The sequence below is a fragment of the Macrobrachium nipponense genome, chromosome 6, assembly GCF_015104395.2.
Source record: "Macrobrachium nipponense isolate FS-2020 chromosome 6, ASM1510439v2, whole genome shotgun sequence".
Taxonomy (NCBI): Eukaryota; Metazoa; Arthropoda; class Malacostraca; order Decapoda; family Palaemonidae; genus Macrobrachium; species Macrobrachium nipponense.
The window spans coordinates 75,486,151-75,512,977 of NC_061108.1; the positions used below are offsets into that span (position 1 = coordinate 75,486,151).

General features: G+C 37.1%; 1 protein-coding gene across 1 annotated transcript in view; it reads right to left on the reverse strand.

Moving 5' to 3' along the window:
- The window catches only part of LOC135216869 (uncharacterized), a 289,397-nt gene that overhangs the window by 78,450 nt on the left and 184,120 nt on the right, over positions 1 to 26,827 (reverse strand). Inside the window, exons 3-4 of the mRNA XM_064252384.1 lie at positions 4,589 to 5,618; positions 4,102 to 4,283 (exon numbers count right to left, since the gene is read on the reverse strand). Of these exons, the coding sequence (XP_064108454.1) occupies positions 4,102 to 4,283; positions 4,589 to 5,618 (1,212 nt within the window). The remainder of the gene's footprint in view (positions 1 to 4,101; positions 4,284 to 4,588; positions 5,619 to 26,827) is intronic.

Consider the following 26,827-nt stretch of genomic DNA (forward strand, 5'->3'; position numbering starts at 1 on the left):
GTCTAAACATACATTATATCCTTAAATACTTGTTATATTTGTGTAAATTAGGAGAGAGGAAAACAGAAACATTGATTTTTTCTGTATACTCATTGATAATGATTATCTTTTATCACCTCGTTCAATATGGTGTGAGTTCTGATTAAAAATAGGCATTACTTATGTTCAAAACTCATTACAATTATCTGTTAATTACTCTCGGTTTCGTTTAATTTCAATTTTTTTCTTTGATTTCCTTGTTATTTTTAATAATTTACACTTAATTATAAATCCGCCTTCAGTTATATTTTCATGTCGACCTTATTGCAGAGTAATGTAGGTAAGCCTCGATTAATCAGGTATCCTTTTATCTTATGTCATTAGGACAATGAATATACAACTCCGTTTTTATTCATTAAAGTATTCTTCATGGGAAAAAATTTCAAATAATGAAAAGTACAATAAATTTCAAAGCCATGTTGACTGGTGGGCCATCTAGGCATATCTAAACTTGAAAGTAAACGGATATTAAATTTTTGTCCGTGTGGCTAAAGAAGGAAATGTGAAAACGAATGATAGTTTCTGCTCCGTATGCTTTCCATACCCGCCCACAGGGCCATCCGCTAAATCTATTTTCAAAAATGTAGGGAATGCATCAAACACTGACATAAAATATATTTTTAAGGGATTTACAAAGAGAAGAGGAATTCTAAAAGAGTTTGGATAGAGAGTAACAGTGAGAGGTCTATCTCCATTTTCAAGGATCTATTCAGGAGAGGAAGCGGAATTGTCAAACGAACAAATGCGAACTAAGTACGTGTGGATGGCCGATGAGAAGGGAGATTGCTGCTCCTAGTTGAAGTCGATGTCACTGAAATGACTCTTAAGATTATTATTATCTTTTTGTTTTAGTGTCAACGGATTGTTGGTAAAATTCATGACGGTAATAAATACAGCAACCAAAATATTTTAGCATTTGTTTGCAAAATATGACATGAAAATAGGAATGGGAAACTACGGTCCTTTGCGTTTAAGGCCGAGTGAAGAAACGAAACCCAACGGAGTAGTACGAAGTTTAGCAGAACTGGTTTGGGTGAGAAAGAGAGAGACAGAGAGAGAGGGGGGAGGGGGATCGGGGGTTTGTGCTGTGTAAATGAATTAGCATAATGGGGCAATATTGTTCAGGGTAATAAGTTGCTCCTGTTTACATGGGCCGTCAAATTGAGCGCTACTGATGATTGCACCTTGCTGCGTTCCTCTGATGACCTGCACTTGTTAACCATCTGCCAAGCGACCTCTTACAGCTCACGACCCTACCGGTAGTTAACGATAGTTTGCTACCAGACGACTCTCTCTCTCTCTCTCTCTCTCTCTCTCTCTCTCTCTCTCTCTCTCTCTCTCTCCGTTTGTCTCGGCTATTATTATATTTGTTGTGTGCATCGGGAGGTCGTTCCCTCTCTGTCGCTGAGTAGTCTGGTTTGTATTCCATCATCTCCCTCTCTACCAAGTCTCTTCATGTCGTTTCCGTATCTTGTTCAGTTTAGAAAACAGCTTTCGTTTCATTGTTGTGCATTCCATTCTTATGGAACGAAAGGATCTTCCGCTTTATGTTGATATATGAGAGAGAGAGAGAGAGAGAGAGAGAGAGAGAGAGAGAGAGAGAGAGAGAGAGAGACGGGGGGAGGGCAAGCTAGCTGATTGCAACCATTGTTCAAGTTAATGCTTTAAGAGAGATGCTTAATATACAGGGCGATGTTTATGGGAGAACTTGTGTGTATATGAATTGTATTTATAAATGGATATTAGACCGGGCTATACGACAATAGTTAACAGTACTTTTAATAATAAAAGTTTAATGCCATTAATGATCTCTTTGGTCGACTATTATTGCACTATTGGGTCTCTCTCTCTCTCTCTCTCTCTCTCTCTCTCTCTCTCTCTCTCTCTCTCTCTCTCTATTTTGATCTGTGCTCTTTTAAAGATCTGATGAGCTTTCTTTGAATGTTATTGTGTCATCGTTGCCGTATCTGTTTCTCTTAGTACTGCAAACCCTTTACCGTTTGATGCCACCTCATTTGAGTGTCGCTCAGTTGAAGTGAAGAGCTAAACGAGGTTATAGTGGTTGTAAACAAATAAGTTATAAAATAGGTAGCTAATGAAATACTGGTTTTTGAGTGGATAGAGATAATGAAAAACTAATTTTCTCTTCTATACAGGTCGATAGGATGCTTATACTTCATGATTAATTTATTTCCAGTGACCTCTGTGTCCTTGGTTTTCAGGGAAAATGGCTCGTACTATAATTGCCAGTCTGTCTACTTTGGCCAGGAGTTCCCCTGCCCACCTCTTAGAATCTGCAAGTAGCGACTATGTTGCTTTTCGTTTTTATAGGATCGCTTTTAATAAGTAAAGAATATAAATATATCGTATGCATGTATCATAGTATCTGTTCTGATGTCATGAGTGGCCATGCAGTTAATATGTTAGAGAGAGAGAGAGAGAGAGAGAGAGAGAGAGAGAGAGAGAGAGAGAGAGAGAGAGAGAGAGCAGTGTTGAAGACCCTTTAGCAATGTTCATTAATTTTCTCTGCTTATTAGATTCTTTGGCCTCATTAGGGAAAGGATGGATTGATTACTGCTTCACATTACCTTGATCCCTTTCAGTGAGAGAGAGAGAGAGAGAGAGAGAGAGAGAGAGAGAGAGACCGAGAGAGACCATATGTAACCAGTAGTCACCATGGCTGAGGGGAAGCGCTGGAGAGAGGCAAGTCAATAGTTGGGTTCCAGCCCAATGGTTTATAAAATCCCATTACATAGTTGGTTTCCGGTCTGATAAAAGAACATTCGAATTGTCGGTGATGATGGTAGGGGAAGGGGGAGGGGACGGGGCATAGAGGGGTTTTTCCCTGGAGGAGGGAAATAGGGAGATTGAAACCTATGTTTGCAGTTTACGTCTACGATTCTTCTTTACCGGCAACTGCTCATGTTCCCTCCATACCGGCTTCCATCGGTATTGTGAAGCGCTGGGTGGCTGCGTTCTCAATTTATTCATGTTCATTTTCGAAACTGACGTGGCAACGGAAGGAATTTTTTAGTCGTTGCTTTAGTATATTACGTGAAATATAGAGTATATACCTATTTGGCATGATAATAACACGAAAAAGGATAATAGCAAGTCCTTCGAAAGTCACTAGAAAAGTGTATATGAAATGTAGAGGAAGATATCATTATACGTATATATGCTGTGATAACAAGTTATGATGATAGCCATGAGAAAGCCACTAGAAAAGTTTTGTCATAATCTTGCCTGGGTTGTTCGTTTTTCCATATATATATATATATATATATATATCATATAATATATATATATATATATATATACTATACATATTTACATACTTACATATGAACACACACACATACACGCGCACACCTTATTATGGTAAACGATTAGGGAAATGATTTTTATAAAGTATTATTTTAGGTAAAGGAAATCATTTAGCTTCAATATAGCTATAATAAAGGCAAGGAAAATATGGACGGTAAAGGAGTGATAATTTGCCCACTGAATCTGTGAAGCGACTTCCATGTGGCTCTGAATTTCACGTGAATTTCAACGGGGAACGACATATGATAATTTGTTCCTATAAAATAAAGTATTCAAATCTACAATTTCCTGTACAATTATATATTTCAACAAAACTTTTGCATAAATTTTCGCATATTTGGACGCATTCCCGTGTACTGATTTGTATGATTCATATAGTACGAAAACTTTATTTTAGTGCTTATTATTAGTCTGTATTAAAATATGCCAGGACTATTTTACAAGTGGTTATTGATAAATAATGGCTTTCTAGTTTCTAAATCTTTTTATATACCGTTAGTTAAACTCATGCCATTAATAGGTAAATTGATGCAGATGAAAAATCATGAAAGAAATGTTTCTTTATCATTTAAAACCACCGCCGAAAAATAAACAATACTCAAGACAAGAAGCTTACAGAAATCTGCCTTTGAAGGACTTATAAAAGTTTATATTGAATCCGATTTGGCGAAATGAATGGTGTATAAACCTCGGTACCAAAAGGCATTCCAGGAAATCTTTCCTTCTGCTACTTACCCGTATGAATATACGTGTGTTTCTTCATATCCGATTTCTGATGGAACCTTTTTCCGCAATACTGACAGGGATACGGGCGGGTATCGGAGTGGATAAGAAGGTGGGTGGAGAGCGTGGATGACCTCTTGAAGCACTTGCCGCACTGTTTGCACTCAAACACTTTCTCGGCGTTGTGCACCGCCCTGTCCAAAGGAAAAATGATGCTTGTTTAATATGCGTCCGACAGTAACAGATTCATTCTTTGATTTCTTGCCTCATCCTTCAGTGACTAGAGAACCTCATTAATTGCCAAGGACTGTTGGTTGAAGTCTTGAGTCAGTATTGTTTGAGGGTTACAAGATATAATTGTTTAAGGGAAACGAAATTGACAAATTTGATACGATAGGAATGGTTTTGAGGAAAACGATACTAAAATTCTCTCTCTCTCTCTCTCTCTCTCTCTCTCTCTCTCTCTCTCACACACACACACACACACCTCTTTATTTACCTGTGCTGCGTGAGGCTGATCTCGTGTCCGAATGTTTTGTTGCAGTACTCGCAGGCGAAAGGCCGCTTCCCGTTGTGTGATCTCCTGGAGTGGACTTCGAGTCCATGTGGAGTACTAAACATCTTCTCGCATTTTATGCAGGAGTAGACGTCCCCAAGGGGCAGAGGCTTCACTAGCGAACCGTCGAGGGGCAAAGAACCGTGGCCTGGGAGGGACCAAGGGAAGAGACTCTCTCCCGTCCCCATACTCCATGGGAAGGAATAATTCAGGGACGATGGGTAGGACACCGCCAGGCTGTTGCGATTGGCATCAAGGCTCGTTGAAGAGGACGACTCACCGTCCTTCTTGAAGAGAACCAAAGGGTGTGGTGGATAAAGGCCCAGGGGGAGGCTCGGTGGTCTTGGCAATTCCAGAAGCGCGTCCCTTGTTTGCAAAGGGAGGCCGGGAAGGAAAGGCCGCGTGATTGGAAACGTGGGCCCCTCCCTAGGTGACAGAGAAGGTGCTCCTAAGCTACCCGCTTCGCTTACTTTACTTGCTATTAGAGGTTCTCTCACCATGGAAGTTGTCCCTTCGTCAGGTTTTGAGGAGAGGTTCAGGGCTGTGCTAAATTCAGGCACGCAAGATCTAGACACCGTCGGCGATAGTTTATCGTAAGGACTACAGGTAACCGGTGGGCTCTCGTCTCGAACTGCTGGCGGTGGGGACAGAGATCTTGAGGGCGACGACTTTTCGCCTCCCTCATCTTTTGTTTGCTCTCGAGTCACCTCTTGAGCCGGTTCCGGCAAAGGGATTTCTTCGACGCTGTCTACAACTTCGATGTGTTCCTCTTCCTCTTCATCGTCTTCCTCTTCCTCTTTAGCTTTTCTGTGTCCGTCTTGGCCGTCGTCATCAGTCTGAGAGCCCCAGGGGGATAAACTCCGCCCGACCAAAGAAGAAATGGTGAAAGAAGTGCGCTCGTAAGATGATCTGGAAGTGGGCGTGGTCTCGCTCTTTGCTGAGCTAGAAGTAAGTCGTGTCTCGTTTTCAATATCTGCAGAAGACAAAGTAAAAAAAATACATTAGATATAATTCAAAGCATACGAAAGCTTACAAAGGAAAGCCCTGCCATGTTAAGCACTATAAATGAATAAAGAATATTTTATATAAAAAAAAAAGATTCCAGATATGTGCGTAAATAGGATACGGAGTCATTGTGAGAAAACTTCACAAACTTGTTCAGAATACATGAGATTAGATTAGTAGTTCTCCAAAGAGGGATGCAAATAAAAACTCGTTTATATTCAAAAGAGAACATTCAAGAAATAATAGGCTAGACATCGTTCATACCATGAGAGGAAAAGACGGGAGTTCGAGAACGGAAATAATAATATTTTTTTCAGAAATAGTAAATGAATAATTCCCCTTTCAGAGAACGCCCTCCCTCCTGCCCCTGAGTACACACCAATCAAAGAGGAGGTTTTCAAAGAGCTCAGATATAATTAGCATATCATGTGAATATGATTTCGGGCAATGCAAATCACACATTTATCAAAATATAATTATGCTATTAAAGCTAAATATTACTTTGACAGCTTTCCCTCCTGATTGATATGATTGCTTGGTTAATGAGATCTCATATTCATGAAAGTAGATTTTTGAATTATCACTGAAATGCTTTTTTTTTTATTTTTTCTTTGTATTTATATTTTTTACCCGTGAAAATTGATAGCGTGTGCGATGTTAATGTTCTTGAGGGTTATAAAGCTTTAAGAAATTTATAGTTTCCGGAATAATTGCTTTAGTAAAATTAGAAAAAAAGGTTAATTGGATTTTGAACTCTTTCGTAATCTTTTGTTAGAGCATATTAATGGACGAGGATTTCAGATGATTTTCTGTTTCAATAATTAGATTTTCTCTTTCTTGTGGATGATCATATAACTAAATTATCTGAAATTCTAAATTCCACATTATTTTCTATAGAGAAGAATACATTAGGAAATTATATTGACTAATTATTATTATTATTATTATTATTATTATTATAATTATTTGCTTCTTTGTCATTTGACTTATTTACAGAAGAGCTGCATTAATGTCGAGATTAGGATGAGCGTCGGTAATCATTGTTTTTACATTTTTGTATCAACTACAAAGAATAAGTTGCAATACAAATTTTGTTTACTTTCCGATTAATTTTTCTCTGCTTATTCATATGGCGAGTTATCGGCAATCTTGAAGTATAATCTTGTGGATGAGGGTGTCTTTTCTTTACAACAAATAATTTACAACAAGTAATAGATTTTTATTATATCCTATAACTGTATAGTGTCCCTTATTCAAGCTGTAGATAGAAAGCAAGGTTTATTAACAAAACTCTGGGACTGAAACGCCAGTGAGTCAACGCTCTTTCAGTGAAAAGGAGTAAACGTGTAAACAAACGGATGAAAGTCTCTCAAACCATTGAGAGCAAATGAAAATAGGAAAGAATGGGGAAGCCTGTGTAGTATATGCCTTTGTGTTTGTCAGCCTCTCTGTGGTGTTTAGGGTGACGTGATGATGGGGGAGGGGATCTTCTAAAGGGGTCTTGGGTGTGGTGGTGTGGACAGGTAAACACACCGTCATATACACTAATGAGAAAACCCTACACAGAGGGTGGAGTGTCCAGGATCAACTTACTCCGTGATTGTGCACACCAAAATAAACAAATTTCTCTCTCTCTCTCTCTCTCTCTACACATATATTTATATATATATATATATATATATATATATATATATATATATTATATATATATAATATATATATAATGTGTATGAGTGTGTTTAGCCTTTTGTTTTACAAGATATGTTGACGTGTTTACTGGCTTCATAGTACGTATTGGAAGAAAACTGAAGTACGGATCTGTGGTTGTTAATGAAACTAGGAATTTTGATGCCGCGAGATTTTAATTGTTTTCACTGAGCTGATATCACAAAAGCAATTAAGGTACAATCATTCTATATGTAGTATATGCACATGTACATAAGCTTTTTAAATTATAGATTTATTTCCACAAAGAATGGTCTTATGTTGCAGGTTCTCCGTAAGTTTTTTTTTCTTATATTATGTCGTTTAATATTGTCTTCATATTGTTTTCAGTATATTGGTCATTCGCCTTCTTTTGTGTATAGTGTTTTGCCGATAGTGTGTACGAGTGGATTTTCGTACCTTTGAGCATTTTGTTGATATCTTACATCATTTTATGTATCCTCGCCTGTGTCGTTATTCCCTTTTTGCCTGAACATTTTCATTACTTAAAAAAGAATTATAATTCTTGACATTTCCTCATTTTTTAAGTTACACGATTCATCCGTCTTCTCTAAAAAAATATTAATGAAGTGATTTCCTAATAGAATTAAGCAAATTTATTAGACTGTCTTTTTTACAGAATTATTTGGCTCTTAATAACAAGGAATCACTAAAATATCCTAGTGAAATACTTGATTAGTTCACCCCCATGCAAGCAGCGAGATATTCTAAGTTATAGCTATAGAACAGCCGTATGACTTCAGAGTTATCCGTGAAAGTGTTATGGAATAAACACTGCTTGTCGTTAAAAAAAAGAAAAGAAAAGAAGGTGACACCAAAAGACAGTGCTTTCATCTTGAGAGCGCTCGGGTGCTGTGAGGAAAACGTTGTGATAGAAGCGTTCAATATTCGCCTCATCTCACCGATATATGAGCAAAGATGTTGAGAACATAATGTCTGTGATATTCAGCTTCCACTTATGGGAATGACGTCAGTTTCAGAAGAGCTGGGAGGGCTAATGGTGTTAAGATGATATTTTCCAGCGGATTTCTTTGGTCTCAGAATGATCACGACCAAATTGCCCTTTTTTAATATTGGAAGGCATTTAGGAGACCAGCAGAGATGCATTATTGGTTTGTAACAATGAAGCTGGTTAGTCAGAATCAAGAGCAACCCAGGCCATAGTCATTTATTGAAAAGGATTAATTCGGCTTGTTTTATTGATTAACTTCTTATTGTTGTTTATGTCTCATGGTAACTAGCGTTAAATATAGTTATCTGGAACAGAACGTGAGGAAGAAGCTGACAAGATAAGATAAGAAACTCATGAATTAATAATTGCAATGAAAATGACACCGTGTTGGTGTTAGATCGGGATGTTTTCAGTTCGATTCAGAAAAAATAACTAGCAGAAGAAGATGAAGCCTGTCATTGATGAAGTCTAGTCATGACGAAGGACAAACTAGAAACTACCCAGTCAAATGTTTTGCTTAATATATCTTTATACCAGTCTCCTGTAGAACAGCTACTTTCCTCTCAACACAGAAATAAAAATTTGGAATTATCGTAAAAGGAAAGACAATGGAGCTCTCAGAATTCAGATTTAGGTAAGGTGACGTTCCTCAAGAGATATGCCCACTTACTTTCTGAATCGGAAACTTAACATTCCGGAGCTGCATTTCTTACAAGTTTGCCTCATAGGTAGACAGTCGGGAACTTTCACTGTAGTATAAGACGAGTATTTTACTATTATTGTTATTATTATTGTTGTTGTTGCTGGTGTTGGTGGGGGTGGTGATGGTGGCGATGGTTTTTTTTGCCTTATGATAGAAATCTTAAGAACCTCAAGGAAGTTTAGTTTATAATTTGCAGACAAACTTTTCATGCGTAGAAAATGGTAAATACATGAATTTATTTAAAAGTCATTAGTTGAGGCAGATGAATATGGGTATTCATTAGGCTTCAACGGTCTGGTTTTGTATTAAGAGGAGCTGAAAACTAAATATTCCCCAGAATTTTTGGAATTGTGTGTTATTGTAATTCATAGCTTTTCAGATGATAGAAGTGACATGGGTCGCTGATAGCCCGTGTTCAGACACTTGACTCTTTGGCCTAGCTCATTGACATTGCATATCACTTTATAAGAAAAGGTTGTGCTACTATTAAAGAAAATTAGTTTCATTATTTGAGTATCTTTAGAGGTTTTCTTATTACCTTAAAACGGGCCTTTGAGTAATGAATAGGAGGCATTACCATTACCTCATCTTTTAAACAGTCTGATATAACGCTAGATATAATTTGGAGAACGACAACTAAACGTAAATTATTATTATTATTATTATTATTATTATTATTATTATTATTATTATTATTATTATTATTATTAAAAATATAAAATGCTTATACTAGGTAATTCTAGTTATAATTAGGTATCGCGACGTTTCGTCTGGTTCTCCAGACACCATCTTGGCGAAGGGTGAGTGAGGGACTGTGGTAGATGGTGTAATCGGTCGTCCTTATATTTTTATTATTATTATTATTATTATTATTATTATTATTATTATTATTATTATTATTATTACATTCCTTCCGTATCTATGCTAGACGATCACAGTATAAAATCCTAAGATTAAGAGAAAGTAAGACAATAGCTGACGGTCATGCAGGGGACACTTCAGATCCAAATGAGGAGAAATGACAGATTTTATGAGATGTCGTAGAGACGGTGATTGATGCACTCTACGCACGATATCTTCTCCACCAATAGAGTATCACTTTGTCTCGTGTTGTCCACTGCCTAAAGTGGTTATTTAGAGAGAGAGACAGACAGAGACAGAGACAGAAACAGAGAGAGATGTCATTTCAAAACAAAATTTCAAAAAGTTACCTGACTAATTCTGAATTTTAATATATCTTTTTAGTATGCATGTATAGGAACATGAGTCAATTTATTTATTGGTTGTGTGTTCTAGTATGAAAGCATTTGCCTTGGTGCGTTTTTTTTATTTATACTATCATACTGAATGACGTATTTGGTCCCAGTTCTTGGCCTCAAGCCTTGACCTGGCATTTAATCTAATCCTTCGGCCCAATATTATTGGGAAGCACCTTTATAAGTTAACTCGAGTTAATTGATTTATTTAAAAAAGTTTTCTATAGGTACCAATCTAAAAGTTGCGGAACAAAGAACAATAAGTCTGAAATACATTTGAAGAAAACAAATAGTGGTCTTCCCTAAAACTGATGACAGTTCTTAAGGAAAAGAGAAAAGCAGTTTTCATAAGAGACAAGCTTATCTACATTCAGTCTCTTGTACGTACTTGGGTAAGAAAAAATAGGGCATAAGAAATTAATATCTTTGCATAATTGCATTAGCATCGAATTCTGATCATTTCAGAAAAATCCAGTTGGAATCTTCTGCGAAGTAATGAAATCAAGGGTTAATTACCTAATGAATTTTGCTTATGCAAATGGCGGCGGTCTCAGACACTTAGAGCCAATGTAATCAAATCTTTTGTCTAGTATCCGTAGAGTTCTTGTAATTTGTCCTGATTTGGAAAATGGCTAAGTTTGTATGTACTTCAGTGTAATATCGTAATTCTAGAAATCATTAAAAATGTGTATATTGGTGTGGTATGTTCTGGAGAAAGTCGTTAAAGAGAGAGATATCAAAAAGAAAGGAAGGAAGATGATTTGTGTCCAGAAAATAGTGAGCAGGTTAAGAATGGAACAAAACTTCTTTAGGTTTCTTGCCGGTCGCGTTGTTAGTAGAATCTTCCCAATTTAATGTGTGCAAAGACAATCCTGGTAAATCACAGGTCATTCCTATTACCTAAATAAGTTTTTTTTCAGTAACAATCAAAGAAGACTTGCAGACGTCAAGACTTGAATAGCGTAAGACTACGAAGGTAAACCTCAGAGGAAAACAATAAATGGAAACTAAATGTAGCAAAGGAGGAGGCAGAATTCGGAGAGAGAGAGAGAGAGAGAGAGAGAGAGAGAGAGAGAGAGAGAGAGAGAGAGAAGTTTGGGGAGGGAGGGGTGGGCGGATGGGAAGGGATTTAATATCCGTGTAGCGACCATTACTTCCTCTCGTAACGATGACATGCCGATTACTGTGTACCCGCCTTGTCTCAACACTCGCTAGGTCCTACCTGACTCTGGCTAGGGATTCGCACAGAAAGAGGATATATTTGATAGGTTTATTTATCATGGTAAAGTATCATAATCTATTATCATTTATGCAAGTTTGCATTATTCACGCTCGCTCGCTCGCACAGAAAAATACACACACACACACACACACACTATATTTATGTATGTGTGTGTCTGTGTGTATTTTGGGGGTGATCCGTGCGTAATTTCTATTGCAATATCCGCAATTATATAATTTCGAATAGATACTCGCCTACTTATTTGAACAGGCCAGAGGGCAGTACGCGATCTAACTCTATTTATTAAATGAATAAATGTATTACATTAGTTATTCACTCTTGCTGAAACACAATCATTAGATGGGATTTGATATTACGCTGCGGGTGTGTGATTCTTTCCCATTAAAACTGTAATATTATCGTGCCTACGGAATGTAATGAAAGATTTTTTCATCGTTTTCTTTATTCCTTTTTTTTCTGGATGCTATTAATATTAGATAACTTTGCACTGATTTTATTCCTTTTGATTATGGCATATAGAAACTATAAATATATACATACATACAATATATATGTATATTCATTCTGTATGTGTGTATGTATGTATGTTTTTGTGTATATGTATGTTTGTATGTATGTATGTGTTTTTGTCACTAAGCCTACACATGACTTTTTGTCCTTTCAAATGTTATGGCATATAAGCAAATTAGTATAATAATTACCATAATCTAGGAAGACTGGGTGAAGGTTATAGCCAAGGTATTGTGAAATAAGTATTTATGAACTATGTGTTCCTGGAGTAATATATAGTATATATATATATATAGTATATATATATATATATATATATATATATATATTATAACTATATATATGTGTGTGTGTGTGTGTGTGTGTGTGTGTTTGTGTGTATAGTTAAATGTATTTTATCTGGAAAAACTAGTTTAACCAACTTTTCTTATATTTTATATTTGCCAAGCAGTAAACTTACGGTGACGGTAGAGAAAAACAAAAAAACCTTTACAGTTGTATTTAGTTGACGGCAAGGAAGTAACTGTAATTTTTAATACAAAGTCTGTTGTTTTGGTTACGAACTGGGTATTTTGATATAGATATTTAATGTTATAAAAGATCGTGTTCTACTTGTTTGAATGGTTTCGTATTTTGATGTAATGTTTGGTCACATTCAAGTGTAATTTTGTCCTGAACGATGACATATTCCTTCTAAAATGGGGGTGGCTTCAGGGAAAATCGAAATAGCATTCAGTGCCACGTTCTTCAACCTCTAACTCGTGAATCACTGATTATATATTATGTTGTATCCATACGTGCACTTAGGAATAAATTTGTGTCAATTCAATAATGTACATACATATCTCTGCCAATGCACATTTGTTCTAAATAACTGTACTACATGTTATTCCGTATCCTCTCACTGATATTTGTTTTTGTTACCGATGCCTTTTCGATACCGGTAATTGTAACAATATTTTTCATTACGTATAAATAACCGAGAGATTTTTGCCACCCAATAAAAGCAAAGCGGTTCCAGTTAACGACTGTGTATACAGATTCATCTCGTTTGTACGAATGCCGAAAATCTATGAAAATTGCCTCTAAAAGGATTCGAAAGCACGCACATTCATCAAGAGAATTGCTGAAATTAAAGGAACAAATTTTAGCGAAGCGGTAGTTTATAGGCTTCACGATTTTGTAAAAATAAAACCCTTTTTTAAATTGGAAAAAGTAATACGAATGAAAAGCGCATATATAAAGCAGTTTCCGATTTGGTCCCGCGTATACTTGTTCCGTACACAATTACGCAAAAAGCATCCCGACTAATTAAAAGGGTTTCGTACTTTAATTTTAATTACATTGTAGATTGTTAACTTCTTTTCGTCATTCACGTACACAATCGAAATATTTATTATTAATTTAACTGATCACTATAAATGAGTAAATATATATTATAAATTTATTTTTTATATATTATTACTATATATATATATATGATATATATATATTAAATATATTTTTCTATATATATATATATATATAATATATATATATAATATATATATATATATATATAATATCTGAATATTAAGGATTTTTTCCAAACCAAGGGGTGCTCCAGAAGGAAATATGACAAGACACTTATTGTCACATTCATACCTTAAAAATGCTGCATTGTGGATGAAACCCACTTAGCCGTAAAAAGTCTGCATCTTTAACGATTAGTCTAATGCCGGTATGCATATGATGTTTTTTATAAAGTAAGTGTAATTTATATTCTAGAAATCCAACATTTATGTTTTTTTTTTTTTTTTTTTTTTTGTAGGATTTCCGCTGCTTATTTTCTGCTAATCATTGGGAAAAAAATTAAAAAGTTATAGGAATAGAAGGATCCTTCAGAACTTGACTACCGGCTCCTACTAACCTGCAATGACCCCGACCTCGCCCTGCCTTTTATCCTACCGTTCTTCCTCTCCCTCCACGACTCCTCGTTCTTTCCTCCGTCTCCACCATTTCTCCAAATCAGGACCAAGAGTGCTGAAGACGACGACTAGAGCCAAAGACTTGAGGACCCATTGATAAGAGGGATACGACCGTAGGACATTACACCGAGAGGGGAATAGCTGAGATTATCATAACGTCACGGAAGGGCGAGAAATTCCCTCCCCCTTTTGTAGGAGGATATTGTTTCAGGATGCAGAAACGAGTATACGAGGATCTTTAGTCCAGTCAGAGCGCGTATTTTGTGCCTAATAGGTTTCAATTGGGGAATATTTCCATTTAACGAGTTAGTGTTTGGCACATGCATTGAAACAAATATCGGTTGACCGATACAGAGATGGAAGAGAGATTGTTGCATTGGGTAGAAGACGCCTTGAAAATAGTGATGCATTGGGTACATGACGCTTTGAAATTAAGTGATTGATTAAGTACAAGACGCCTTGAAAATAGTGATGCATTGGGTACATGACGCTATGAAATTAAGTGATGCATTAAGTACAAGACGCCTTGAAAATAAATGAATCTGCGATCAAAAAAGAGAATAAAATGATGAGCACACCAACTTGTACTTTACTGGTTACAAAAATAAGTATGTACTACTTAAGACACAGTGCGCACTTGATACAGCTGATTGCATCGGTAAAGAGAAATAGCTCAGATATACAAAACAGGCTTCAGGGAAAGCGACACAGAAAGCCGCTTTAGCGCAGAAGGAGGAACAGGAGAGGAGGTGGTGAAGGAGAATGGGAGGAGGTTGAGAAGGAGGCGGTAGTCGCATAGCCTTGAACATGGACTCGCAGCAGCTCACATCAAGATTTGAAATTCCCACCAGATTTATGCCTCCAATTTGTGCGTCCCGACGCTCGTGAGCCGAGATTATGAGGATGGGAGGAGAGCAGAGGCAGAGGAGGAGGAGGAGGAGGAGGAGGAGGAGCAGAGGAAGAGGAGTGTAGAGGAAGGGAGGGATAGCAGCGGAGAATGAGCCAGAAGAAGGTAAAATGGAGGGGACGGGGGAAGAAAAGAGGAGAAGAAAAACTCTCTCCGGTGATGTAAGTGTTGAAGGAGAGAGAGTTTTGTAGAGCGGGAGGAAATGGAAAGAGCTGAAATTTGATTACACAGAGATTAGACAGAAACGAAGGAAGAGGAATTTTATGTCCTGTTTTCGGCGAGAAAGAGTAAAGAGTATGACGGATATACGTGTGAAATGCCCTTGAAGATGAAGGAAGCAATGATGAAGGAAAAACCATGTCAGCCATAACAAAGCAGCGATTAGTCTAATGTGATAATATCGTTGAAGATTATTAGGAAAATGAGATGAATAACTGGTGACTGGAAAGGTAATTGAGGGTGTAAGATGCACTTCAGTGAAAAGTGTAATAGACTACGCATTGGAAAGCATTATTCTTTGTGGCGTTTCTTGTTGAGATAAGATTATAATTTTGAATTAGACGAATAACGGAGGAATATTTTCTACATTTTATGTGTGGAACTGATGCCTCGGAAGACAGATAATGACGGAAGTGTGTGTGTGTGTGTATATATATTTTTTTAAGAAATTTGCGAGAAGAGTAAGACAGGATTAAAAAAAAGCAGGAAGCTTTCCCTGTTAGCGATGATAGAAGAGGTTAGTAAGGAGGAGGGTGTTAAATTGGCTCGAGTTAATGCAGCGTATAGAGGAGAAAATAGCCCGGCCCTGTTGATGAAGAACAAAGAGGTGGGTTTAAAAGCATGGCGGTGCTAAATGAAGCCTTTTAGCACCACACATGGTTTAGGGGGAAAGATGAGGCGATGTTGGAGGCAGTTGAGAACGATATGACGAAGTTAAGGGGAGAGAGAGAGAGAGAGAGAGGGAGAGTGTGTATGTGTAATATGGAGGGAAAGGTGGCAGAGAATTTGCGAAAAGGTGTAGGCATAGAAGAACGCAAAAATAACATGGGGAAAGGGATTGGAAGTTAGAATTTGGAAAAGGAAATGAAAAGCTGCACGAAAGAAAATAGATAAATGGTAGAGGATAAGACAACCAGTGACTACTGGAGAAGCTTAAGGCCATTGAAAAAAAAGGTGAACACAGAACAGGAGGCGGATGAAAAAGAAATGAAAAGAGAACTGAGAGTTGGAGTTGAGAGAGAAATTGAAGAATATAAAGGGAAAAGCGAAAGGAAGGGTGATGCAAGGCAGTAAAATGGAGGAGTGAAAAAAGATAAACTAGATTTATAAACAAGAGAAAAAAGAAGCGAGAAAGGCTTCCATGAAAGCCCGAAACCCTTGAAATTTTATTGCTTCCGATACAAAAAGCGGCAAAATGCACAGAGCAAAAATAAAGGAAACCTGCAAGGTTTGGAATAAGTCGGTGAAAAAGTTGCTGACAAATACAAAAAATCTCAAGAAAAGAGTAGAACCCGAAATATTTTTATGAAAGGTGGGCCGTTGAACAACGAGAAAAGAAACTCGAAAAGTTTTAGGCGTTAGTTGACCTAAATAACCAAAACTTGGTAAACAGAATCGAAAAATTTCCAACAGCTACATAAAAATGATAAGCTAACGGGAAAAAAGGGTAAAGAGTGAATTAAAGTGTGAGGAAGATTGAGTTTTTCATGATTTCGATTTACGAAGAGAAATGTGATTATTCTCTGCTGAAACGGCGTCTGTCTTGCTAAACGCGAGAAAAGATGGTTAATGGAACTTTCAGCGTTGGAGTGGAAGCCTCTGTAGTGTCTGGTTATATACCATAGGTTACTATTTCAGCGTCGTAAGATGAATGTTTAAGGAAGTGCTAATCTGAATAGGTCTGGGTACCCAGTGTGTTATTCCTTTATGCTAACAGCTAAAACAAAACTTTCGCAGAAAATAATTAGGAATAAATTTTCCCATTTAGACGTGAAACATATTGGTCACTAAAGTGAAGGTGCTTGCTGCTTATGAGGGTAACTTTTGATTTATTACAGAAAAAATGAATGGTAAAAATGAGACTATTGTACAGCTGCCAAATACTACTTTTAGGCAACACCTTCGGAAAGTTGTTTCTTAGACTTAAAATATTTGGTAGATATGTTTTGAGCCCTTTCAACTTCAGTCTTTAAACCGAAAGGTTCTGTGTTCTCTCCTCTCACCCAAGTTAGGGATTAGAATAAGTCAAACATCTAAGAGAAAGCAAGAATGTCTTTGTTGCATTATGTGGCTATGTAATTGTCGCCATAGAATCCAGTAGACACTGAAAATACGAGTAAGACGAGATGATTTTTAGGGCAAACAAGGTAGTGACCTTTTAGCTTTGGTTCCGAGGCGAGGCAAGGAAAGCCTTTTGAACACCACACAAAAGGAAGTATTTATTGGTAGACATGGGCTGAGTGGGGTTGTCAAGTGGGACATCGTTATGAAAAGTTCCCTTCTCTTACTTCATATTTATACCACATATAACGATACTGTCAGTAGTTGCGAATGTTGTCGAAAGAAATGAATAAATCAGCTGACAATACAACAATGTAAAATAGCAAAACAGATACGTACATGAGAAAGAGGTAAGCGTAATATTCTAAATCTCATTAAACTGTTTACAATATACTATGAAGTTCTTTGTGTGTTTTTTCACAATGAAGAAACGTTGTGTATGGCTGCCCAAATTAAACTGGTCGTTAATAGACTTCCCTTCTGAACTGATGACAAACCTGAGTTGAAAAGGAGTCGGTTAAATGGCATGAAGTTCCACGAAGTATCGGATAATGACGAAGGAAAAGTTGAGACAGAACGGAATATCAGATGCATTCACTCTCCGCATTAGTCATTAAAGAAGAGAGGGATGTTGTTAAAACCTGAAAGTTTGCTAAATCAAATTAAGATGCTAATATTGGTAAGAGAAAACAAACAACGTAAATCTAATGACGAGGCAAAACGGTTTTACAAAACTGTCGATGAAGTCTTAATGATTTCCGAAAAGGTTTTGTTGCCAGGAAAGTTAAGTGAACTCAAAAAATCAAAATATCACGAAATTGATGAACCTTCAGAAGTAGAGAGAGAGAGAGAGAGAGATCAGAAACAAAGTAATTTCTGGGAATAAAAGTAACCTCAGTTCGTGCAACCCCTCAGAGTGCGTTTGTGTGTGTGGATGTGGAAGTGTAAACGACCATAATGACATGAATAATGATTTTGCAGGTGAGAACTAAAAGGCTAAAGTTATCGCTCAGACACCGGAGGGAGGGAAAGGGAAGCTCGAGGATGCTCCTGATTAATGGTCGGAGGACCGAAAAGGATGATGAATAGAAATCATTAATATGGACTAGAATCATCGTAGAATTAATGAATTGGACGAAAGAAAGAGACAAATGCTTTTGATAACAATCCAGTGGTAAAATCAGTGGCCGGGAAGATTCTTGGCAAATGAAGTCGGAAGATGAAATGCAAAAGCCACGTGGGTCGAGAACCCGTAAGAAAAGTTAGTGGAAAGGATAACGCAAGTTGATCATGTATATATATATATATATATATATATATATCTATATATATATATATATATATATATATCATTATATCTGCACACATATATATTACGCATTAAGCTACAAATGTTCTTTGAATATCTAGTTCGCTCTACCTTCGGAATTAATATATTTTTCGTATTATGTTTAACCGCAAGGGGAATTTTTTCGTTGATGATAATTTCGGTGCGGCTGCACGGACGCGAACCTAGGAACCAAGAAATCAGGACGTACCGTTAAGCGCTCTGACCACACAGTTATCGCGAAATAACTGTGTGGTCAGATCGTTTCACTTTACGTCCTGATTTCTTGGTTCCTAGTTTCGCGCCCGTGAGCCGACGAAATTATTATCAACTAAAAAATTCCCTTTCGGTTAAAATATATGAAATATATTAATTCAAGGTAGAGGGAATTAAATATTAAAGGACATTTGATAAGACATTATATATATATATATATATAATATATAAAATATCTATATATATATATATATATATAATATTATATATTTATATATATATATATATATATGTGTGTGTGTGCGTGTGTGTGTGTGTGTTTTTTGTATATAACTCGTGTCAGAAGACGTATGCATAAAGGATATTGAAGAGCCAAAGTGAAAACAAGGAAAGCCAACTAAGCCTCATTTGTGCGAGAGGAAATCAATTAAAAGCGTGGCCACATAGTATGGAAAAGGGGTAGAATGAGGGGGTAAGAGAAACTGATCTGGAATGGTATTAAGAAATTGAGAACGAAGGACGAATATGGGTGACGAGGTGTCAGAATAGAATGTTAACAATGAACAGTCTTGATAAGGAAGAAAGGCATTTAAAAAAGAAATCCTTCAAATGTCGTGTTACAGCGGGATACGACAGATGCAACAGAGAAGAGTGAAAAGGCCAAGGTAACACGACGACAACTGAAGAAGAAGGAGAATAGAGCAAAGGGCCATTTTTTCTTTTTTTTTTTCCTTTTTAGGTGTCTGGGTCGGGAGCAGGTGGTTGAGGAGAGGTATGGGGAAGGGGAGGCAGTTTAGAAAAATGCCGTTCGAAAGCGGGCGTAGGGGACCAGGCAGAAGACGAGGATGATCCGGGCTCAGGATGAGACACCGGTTATTGCAGTGGAGCTTAACCTCAACACTAAATCTCCGGGAGACAAGGGGAGAGTGTGTGAGTAGTAGTAGTGGCGGCGGCTAGTGGTGGTGGTAGCGGAAGAGAGGGGGGGGGGGGGGGGGGCGACAGTTTGGGATTGGTAGGGGCATACCAGTTGTAGGTATTGGGAAAGCAAGCAAAAGATGTAATCATTGTCAACGATAGGGCGAGGCGAGAGAGTGCTCGCGAGAAACCGCACCAGTGACCAAAAGCATTTTATCGGTAGCGCAGAAGATGGTGGCAGAAGAATGGCAAATAGAAAATGGTGAGATTGACGAGGTGCATCACTGAGTTCGTTGTCTTAAAACTTACAGTTTATGTTTTTAATGTTTGGAGAATAATGAAAAATTTTCTGTATATGTTTCAGTATATTCAGGATAGTGCAAATATATATATATATATATATATTATAATATATATATATCTATATATATATATCCATATTATATTATATCAAATATTAGCAAACATTAAATCTTGCCATTTTGTTTGGCTTAACCAGATGTATAACATGGATAATTCCGAACGGAGCGACGCGTGAAGTAAATGAATGAACACCCAAACAAATAAGTCAAAAGCTGAGAACAATAAGAGTAAGTGAGCTTTGGCCCCTCTTTCTATTAGCCGGATGATCTAGATTGTGGTCAGTGCGTTGAGGAACTTCGGTTGAGGCCGGATATTGAAACAGCGAGGATTACACACATCCAATCTCACGGACAGACTTTCTCTCCTGCTGTATCCTGGGCTCCTTAGTTCCGGACTTTCGAATTTTTCATTGGAATTTGACTCCTTTTATATATTGCCAGTGTGCTCTGTTTGTCTGGCGTTTGATGAGGGATTCTCTAAGTTTAGAACATTGCTTTTCTTTTAGGTTTCTCTGACATACTATGCACGTCTTTACAGTATTTGTAAGTTTTGAATTACAGTAGTTTTTCATGATTTCCATCGAGTATGTGTGACCGTTATTATGCATTTACATATAAATACGTGCATGTATGCACTACATAAATGATGTATGTACACACTACCAACTACTCTCGTTGCTTCTAGAATCATACAACCTTCATATGTTGGAATGAAATGTCACTCTACGCAAAAGGGCATCAGGACTATAAGCATATGCTTTTCGTTTGTGATTCTGGTAATCTAGTGATTTAGACACGGCCCGCCGACGAGATAGCCAAGGCAGAGGAACTCAGTAGCTAATACTTCCCCTGATTAGTAGTCGGTTGTATGGGCTTATATAATTCCCCTGATTAGTAGTCGGTTGTATGGGCTTATATAAAAGAGGGCATGGGCTTTGTTACCCCATGCACAAATATGGACACCTTTTGGAGGAGGTGTATAGCTATACGATTATATATATATAATTATATATATATATATATATATATATATATATATATATATATATATATATATATATATATGTGTGTGTGTGTGTGTGCGCGCGCGCGCGCGTGTGTATGTTTGTGTTTGATTTCGTAAGGATAAATAAGCGGTGCAACAGGAGGCGTAATCGGCCTCAATGACATAAAACTGTTGATACGTTCCATTCGTATGATTCCAGACAAGCTCGTCTTTCGAGAACTCAGTTTTCTTTCAGTTTCTTTGTTTTATTTTCATATATATATAATATATATATATAATAATATATATAGATATTATATATATATATATATATATATATGTTATAATTTAGATGGTTAATTTAGGTAAATAACTGCATGAAAAAATTAGGGAAAACATTCAATATGAAATATATTTTGATTTAAGCTTAGCAAAAAATATCGGGCATACAAATGCATTATGTTAATTAGCAATTGATATTTAATAAACGAATAGTAGTTGTTTTACGTTCCTCGTAATAATCAGCTCCAAATACTAATTAGAGCATCATTTATAGGCGACCAAAAAATGTGCCAGATTACAAAATGATAAAATCAGTAACTTTGAGTTCATTGGAACAGATAAATGGATGACCAAACAAGCAGGCACTCAAAATACAACTGAAAGTGACTTAGGAAAATTGCGTGTATTTTCCTTCTACTTCCAAATGCTTGTTTATTTGGCTGCCTTCGTTCAATGTGGTACATTGTGCTCTTTTGCCCATACAGGGCACAGATGTTCATTTGACAAGGATTGATATAACTTGAATTGGTCAATTGCTGTTTTTTAATTTCCCTTGCATTAAATTTAAAAAGTAGAGTTTATTCACTTAGGTGTTAATTTCTTGTATTAATAACTCAGATTCACTGTACATTAACTTGAATAGTGTAGAGTTTACATGCTTTGTTTACGACTCTCATCATATTTGTTCATTTGAGTGAAATTATTACACGCGCCAGATTGATTTGACGTTCTGGTTGGTGATTAAAACCATATACATTTTTTTTTACGATTGACAGCATTTAATGAAAAGCCGAAGTCAGATGTCACAAATTTTTTTTTATGTTATTTATTTTCACTGTTTGCTTTTGCGCTTCGTTTTCGAAAATTGAAAAATGGCTAAAATCAAGGTTGCCACTAGCCTCTCTATTCAATAATGATTCAAATATATGCATTGGTTTGCATGAATATTCCATACATAAATCTTTGATATTGCTTGCATTAAAAAAAAAAAGCGAAATCCTGTTATGGCTCAATAATCTCAAAATGCAAATAAAGCCTTTTTTTCAGCATTACATAATTTTTTCGCTTTTTCCCAACTGATGTTGGAATGTTCGATGTGAAAATAAATTGAATATGATTCGAAATTCTGAATTTCTTTGTGATGAATACTTTTACCAGCAGTATTCAGCCTCTGATTTTCTTGAACTTTTCGCTTAATGGGAGATCATTATATTATTTCTTTATTTTACAAAATCAGTATGAGTTTTTCTCGTCAAAAATATCAATACAGAAGTTGATTTTGCATTTTTAATAAAACTGATTAGCCAGTATAGAATTCCGCTTGAAAATGTTATGAATGTGATACTTTTGATGCACATTTGTGGAGTTTTATCCCCGTGATTAAGGACCCTCTTCGAGGATCAGATGCATTATTTGTACCTTCGATTTCTGCATCGGGCTCAACTCATGGTTGGGACTAGACCTGGTACACCATTTCATTTTAATCCTTCGAGGCAGTCCTATGAGAGCCGGCAATCAGCTCATTGGTGTGTTTAAACTATTTTGATAATGATAATAACTTCTCTTCCTATAAGTTTTCATGCTTCCCTCTTCCTGTATCGGTGACGACCTTCGCATGGAATTGAATATGGCAGTGACTGTTTTTTTAACATGATGTGTCGATTTATAGGTAACAATTAGTTGATCTCCCACCTTACTGCTTAGTAGACTCACTAAGCCCTTATCTTCTTTATCACCTATGCTCATCCACATTTTTCAACTCTCTCTTTTGTTCCTGGGGAGGTTTTGTAGCTTAGTGCCTCTTTAGCATCGCATTTGAAATCATCCCAGTCGTGAAATATACCGTAAGATCCCTACTGACTGCAAGGGTCGCCAGCACGCTGGCTGGTGGTTGTGCAGGTTAAGGCCTCTCCACACGACCGGGCCTGATCGGCGGACCTTCCCTCTAACGGGCACACTTGACGGGCAGTCCGTCAAATTGCCCGATGGGTCTTGTAGCAAAATCACCATGGTGGTGCCGGATGGCTTGAGCTTCGACCCTGGCAGACGTATGTTAACCATTTACATTTCTTTTACTGAGCCATTTTTTGCACCATATTCTCTTGTTTTTCTTCTTTTTCATCACACAAAGCAATTATCATGCTACACAATATCGTCTTCTTTGCGGTAGGCACCATGTTTATCATACCACACTGAACACACTACTGGCATCGTCGGGCACACCCACCTCTCCATCGCCTCACCCGTGGGACAACATTCACGGGTAAGCCCGCCAGAATTTGCCCGTCAACCCCGGAGCATGCCGATTAGGCCCGCTTGTGTGGACAGGCCTTTGCACTGGTTGTCAACTCTTTTGACCTCTGCCAGTGCATATGGAGGGTGACTACGTCAGCCTTATTCGTTATGGCACAAATCTCAAGAGGGCAAATGACCGGGTTGTCAAAGTCCATCATAGCTCAGTTGCGAGGCTTTGCATGTGTAATGGTCATATTCTGGATATTTTTTTTATCCTTTGGAGACTTCTTTTTGCCTCCCATGGCATTGGGTGGACATAGCATCTTTTTTTGGTGTACAAAAAAGCTATCTGCGACCGAATACAACCACGGTGGTAACCGAAGAGAATAATGAAAGCGCTCTCAGTGACATTATAGAATCGCGCCATAATCCCCCAGTTTCTCCAGATCCTTCTGTTGTATCGGTTTTGATGACGACCCCTGGCTAGAATATGACGGCGGACCACTCATCAGTCTCTCTGTTGACAACTCCTGCATCTTCCCCAGGTGTGTTTTGTCTGGCTCTGGCCAAGGTGATGACTCTGCTACCACTGTTAGCAAATCATTACACAGCAGACAGCAAGAGAAAAATTCTCTTGGTGGTGTAAATGATAATATAAAAGTCCGGTATTGCCCAGGCATTGAGGAAAACAATTTTAAACTGTGTATGGTTATATGAAGCCTTTTGGCTTAATATCATAAATCAGATTAAAACTCAACTCTGAGGAAACTTTTGAAACATACATCGCATATGAGGAAGCATTTTTTGCTTTTTTAAAGCATCAAAACTTTCAAAGCATCAAAACTTTGAAATTAAGGAAATTGTTAAGCTATTTGATATAAGAAATTTTGATGAGAGCGTGGGAGGTTTCATCCCAAAAATATATCAACCATAAAGACATAAACATCATTAGACAAATGAAAACCCCTATTTGGCATATTGTGTCTTGTAAAAAAGGGGAAAACCAGCTTTATTAAAGCCTGGGGAAACCTTGAAGAGAAAGTAGGCGGCATTCCTGAGAGCAATGACAAAAGAATGGTGAGACCATTTTGGTTAAGGCAGTACATCAGAGCCAAGGAAGACTTCTTTCCAAATTCCAGGCGGATATAAAAGATGTTGTCCATTCAGTAACTCTTCATAAAACCTGAAACTCTTCTAGGGGCGATGTATACAGCTTTCAGATTATAATGAAAAAGAGATCTTAGAAAGATGCCCTAAAGATATAATACCTGTAAAGAAATTGAAAATCACAAATAATGTCATTCGGTTCACTTTCACATCAGCGTATCTCTCTGACTATGTAAAGATCAGCTGTATTAATCTGTCGGTGAAAGAATTTAGACAGCGTCCAACTCAGTCCCGTAGGTGCTTTGAGTATGGTTGTGTTGTTGTAAACTGTAATAATGATGCCAGTTGCTATAATTGTTCTCGCATTCATGATATAAGTGTAGAATGCAAGAATAGTCTCTTCTGCTTCAACTGGTAAGGTGCTCATTCTCCCAAGGAGAGACAGTGTCCTTTATGTTAATTTAGTCGGCATACTTGAAATGTCAGAAAATGAACAGAAGTTTGGCTCTGCCAGACAGTATCTGAGGAGTGTTCGTAAAGACCCTCTACTCCAGACATTTTCATCGGTTGCTCGGAAAGCTGCTGTTCCAAATCTCCCTTCAAATTCCAATTTACAGATCACCCAGTCGGTGGGTATTGCTTCTAGCATTCAGGAAGCCCCTGATACAGCTAAGAGGATTGTAGATGTGGTAATGTTTCGAGATAATACTTCAAAGCCAGGTTCCAGAAAAATACAAAGGTGTAGGATCTAATCATGTTAGATCATAAGGTCTATCCGCAAAACCTAAATCTTTAAAGAATAAAACAGGCGATGGATTTATAAGCCCTCCCAAGAAAATCAGACCTACATAATTGTTTAGTGCAATGAGATAGAGGTAGCAAATAAAAGTACAGTACTAGATCCATTCACGCCCTTTTCGAACCCACTTCCATTAAAGAACATTGCTCTTTCCAGGTGTTATCAAAAAATGGGAATTCTAGTAATCTAGAAGATTTCAAAGGTTAAACTTCTCCAGTTTCAAAAAATATATCTGTGAATAATGCTGTGAGCAATAAACAAGCATCCCGCATCGAAGATCCCTCTCTTGACCGTCCCATTATCAGGGGAAAACAGCGTAATGGTCAGTTAACTAAAAATAGTCGTAAGTCTAAAATAGAAAAAACGGGGAACTTTAACAATAAAAGAATTTCAGCTTCGACATTCTGCAATGGAACCGTAAAGGTCTACAAACCCGAGCAGAGGAGCGGAAAGTTTTAATAAATGATCATAATCCAGACATTGAGACCTCCAAGAAGCAAAATTGGGAAATGCAATCTACAACCATGGACTGAATTATACCATTCATACTTCTCCACTTCATCCAGGCGATCATGCACATGGTGGAGCTAAAGTAATTGTAAATAAATAAAACATTCTTCAATTTTTCTTTATATTAATTTACAGGCTGTGGCTCTCAAAGTTATATTAGAGAAACAAACCAATGAGAGTTTGCTCTCTCTACCTTCCACCGAGATGTAGATTTACAAAATTTCAAATTTTAGACCTAATAAAACAGCTCCCACCTCGTTTCTTTTTATTGGGGGGATTTTAACTCTGATAATCCACTATGGGCTGGAAATCTTGTAGATGAAGAGGATAGAATAATTGATGAGATTATCACCAACAGTGATATAGTACTTTGTAATGATGGGTCAGTGACCTTCCACAATATGCATATCGGATCATCATCAGCTCTAGACCTAATTATACTATGCTCATCATCTATTTTGATTGATTATACTTGGTCAGTAAGTGAAGTCTTGAATGGAGGCGATCATTACCCTATTCATTTGAAGTACGTTATGAATTTTCCAACCCAAGATTTAACGAAGTGGAAAGTGAAAGAAGCAGATTGGTTAAAATACCAAACGGGCATCAATCTTACTGAACCCTTTTGATTCTTTTGAGTCTCACATTGATGCTGACATTATTTCACTGGTGAATTACTAAAAAGCGTTCGAGAGACTATTCCAATATCTTCAGGTCATCTCCATAGACCAGCAGTTCCATGATGGAATAAAACTTGTAGTAACCTTAAGAAAATGACTAGAAAATGCTTTAGAAAATAAGAAAAGTGGATAGCCGAATGCAAAGTTAATTTATTGCTGTTATTCAGCCAAAAATAAAAAGACAGTACTCCAGAAAAGTTAAGAGTCATTTCAAAA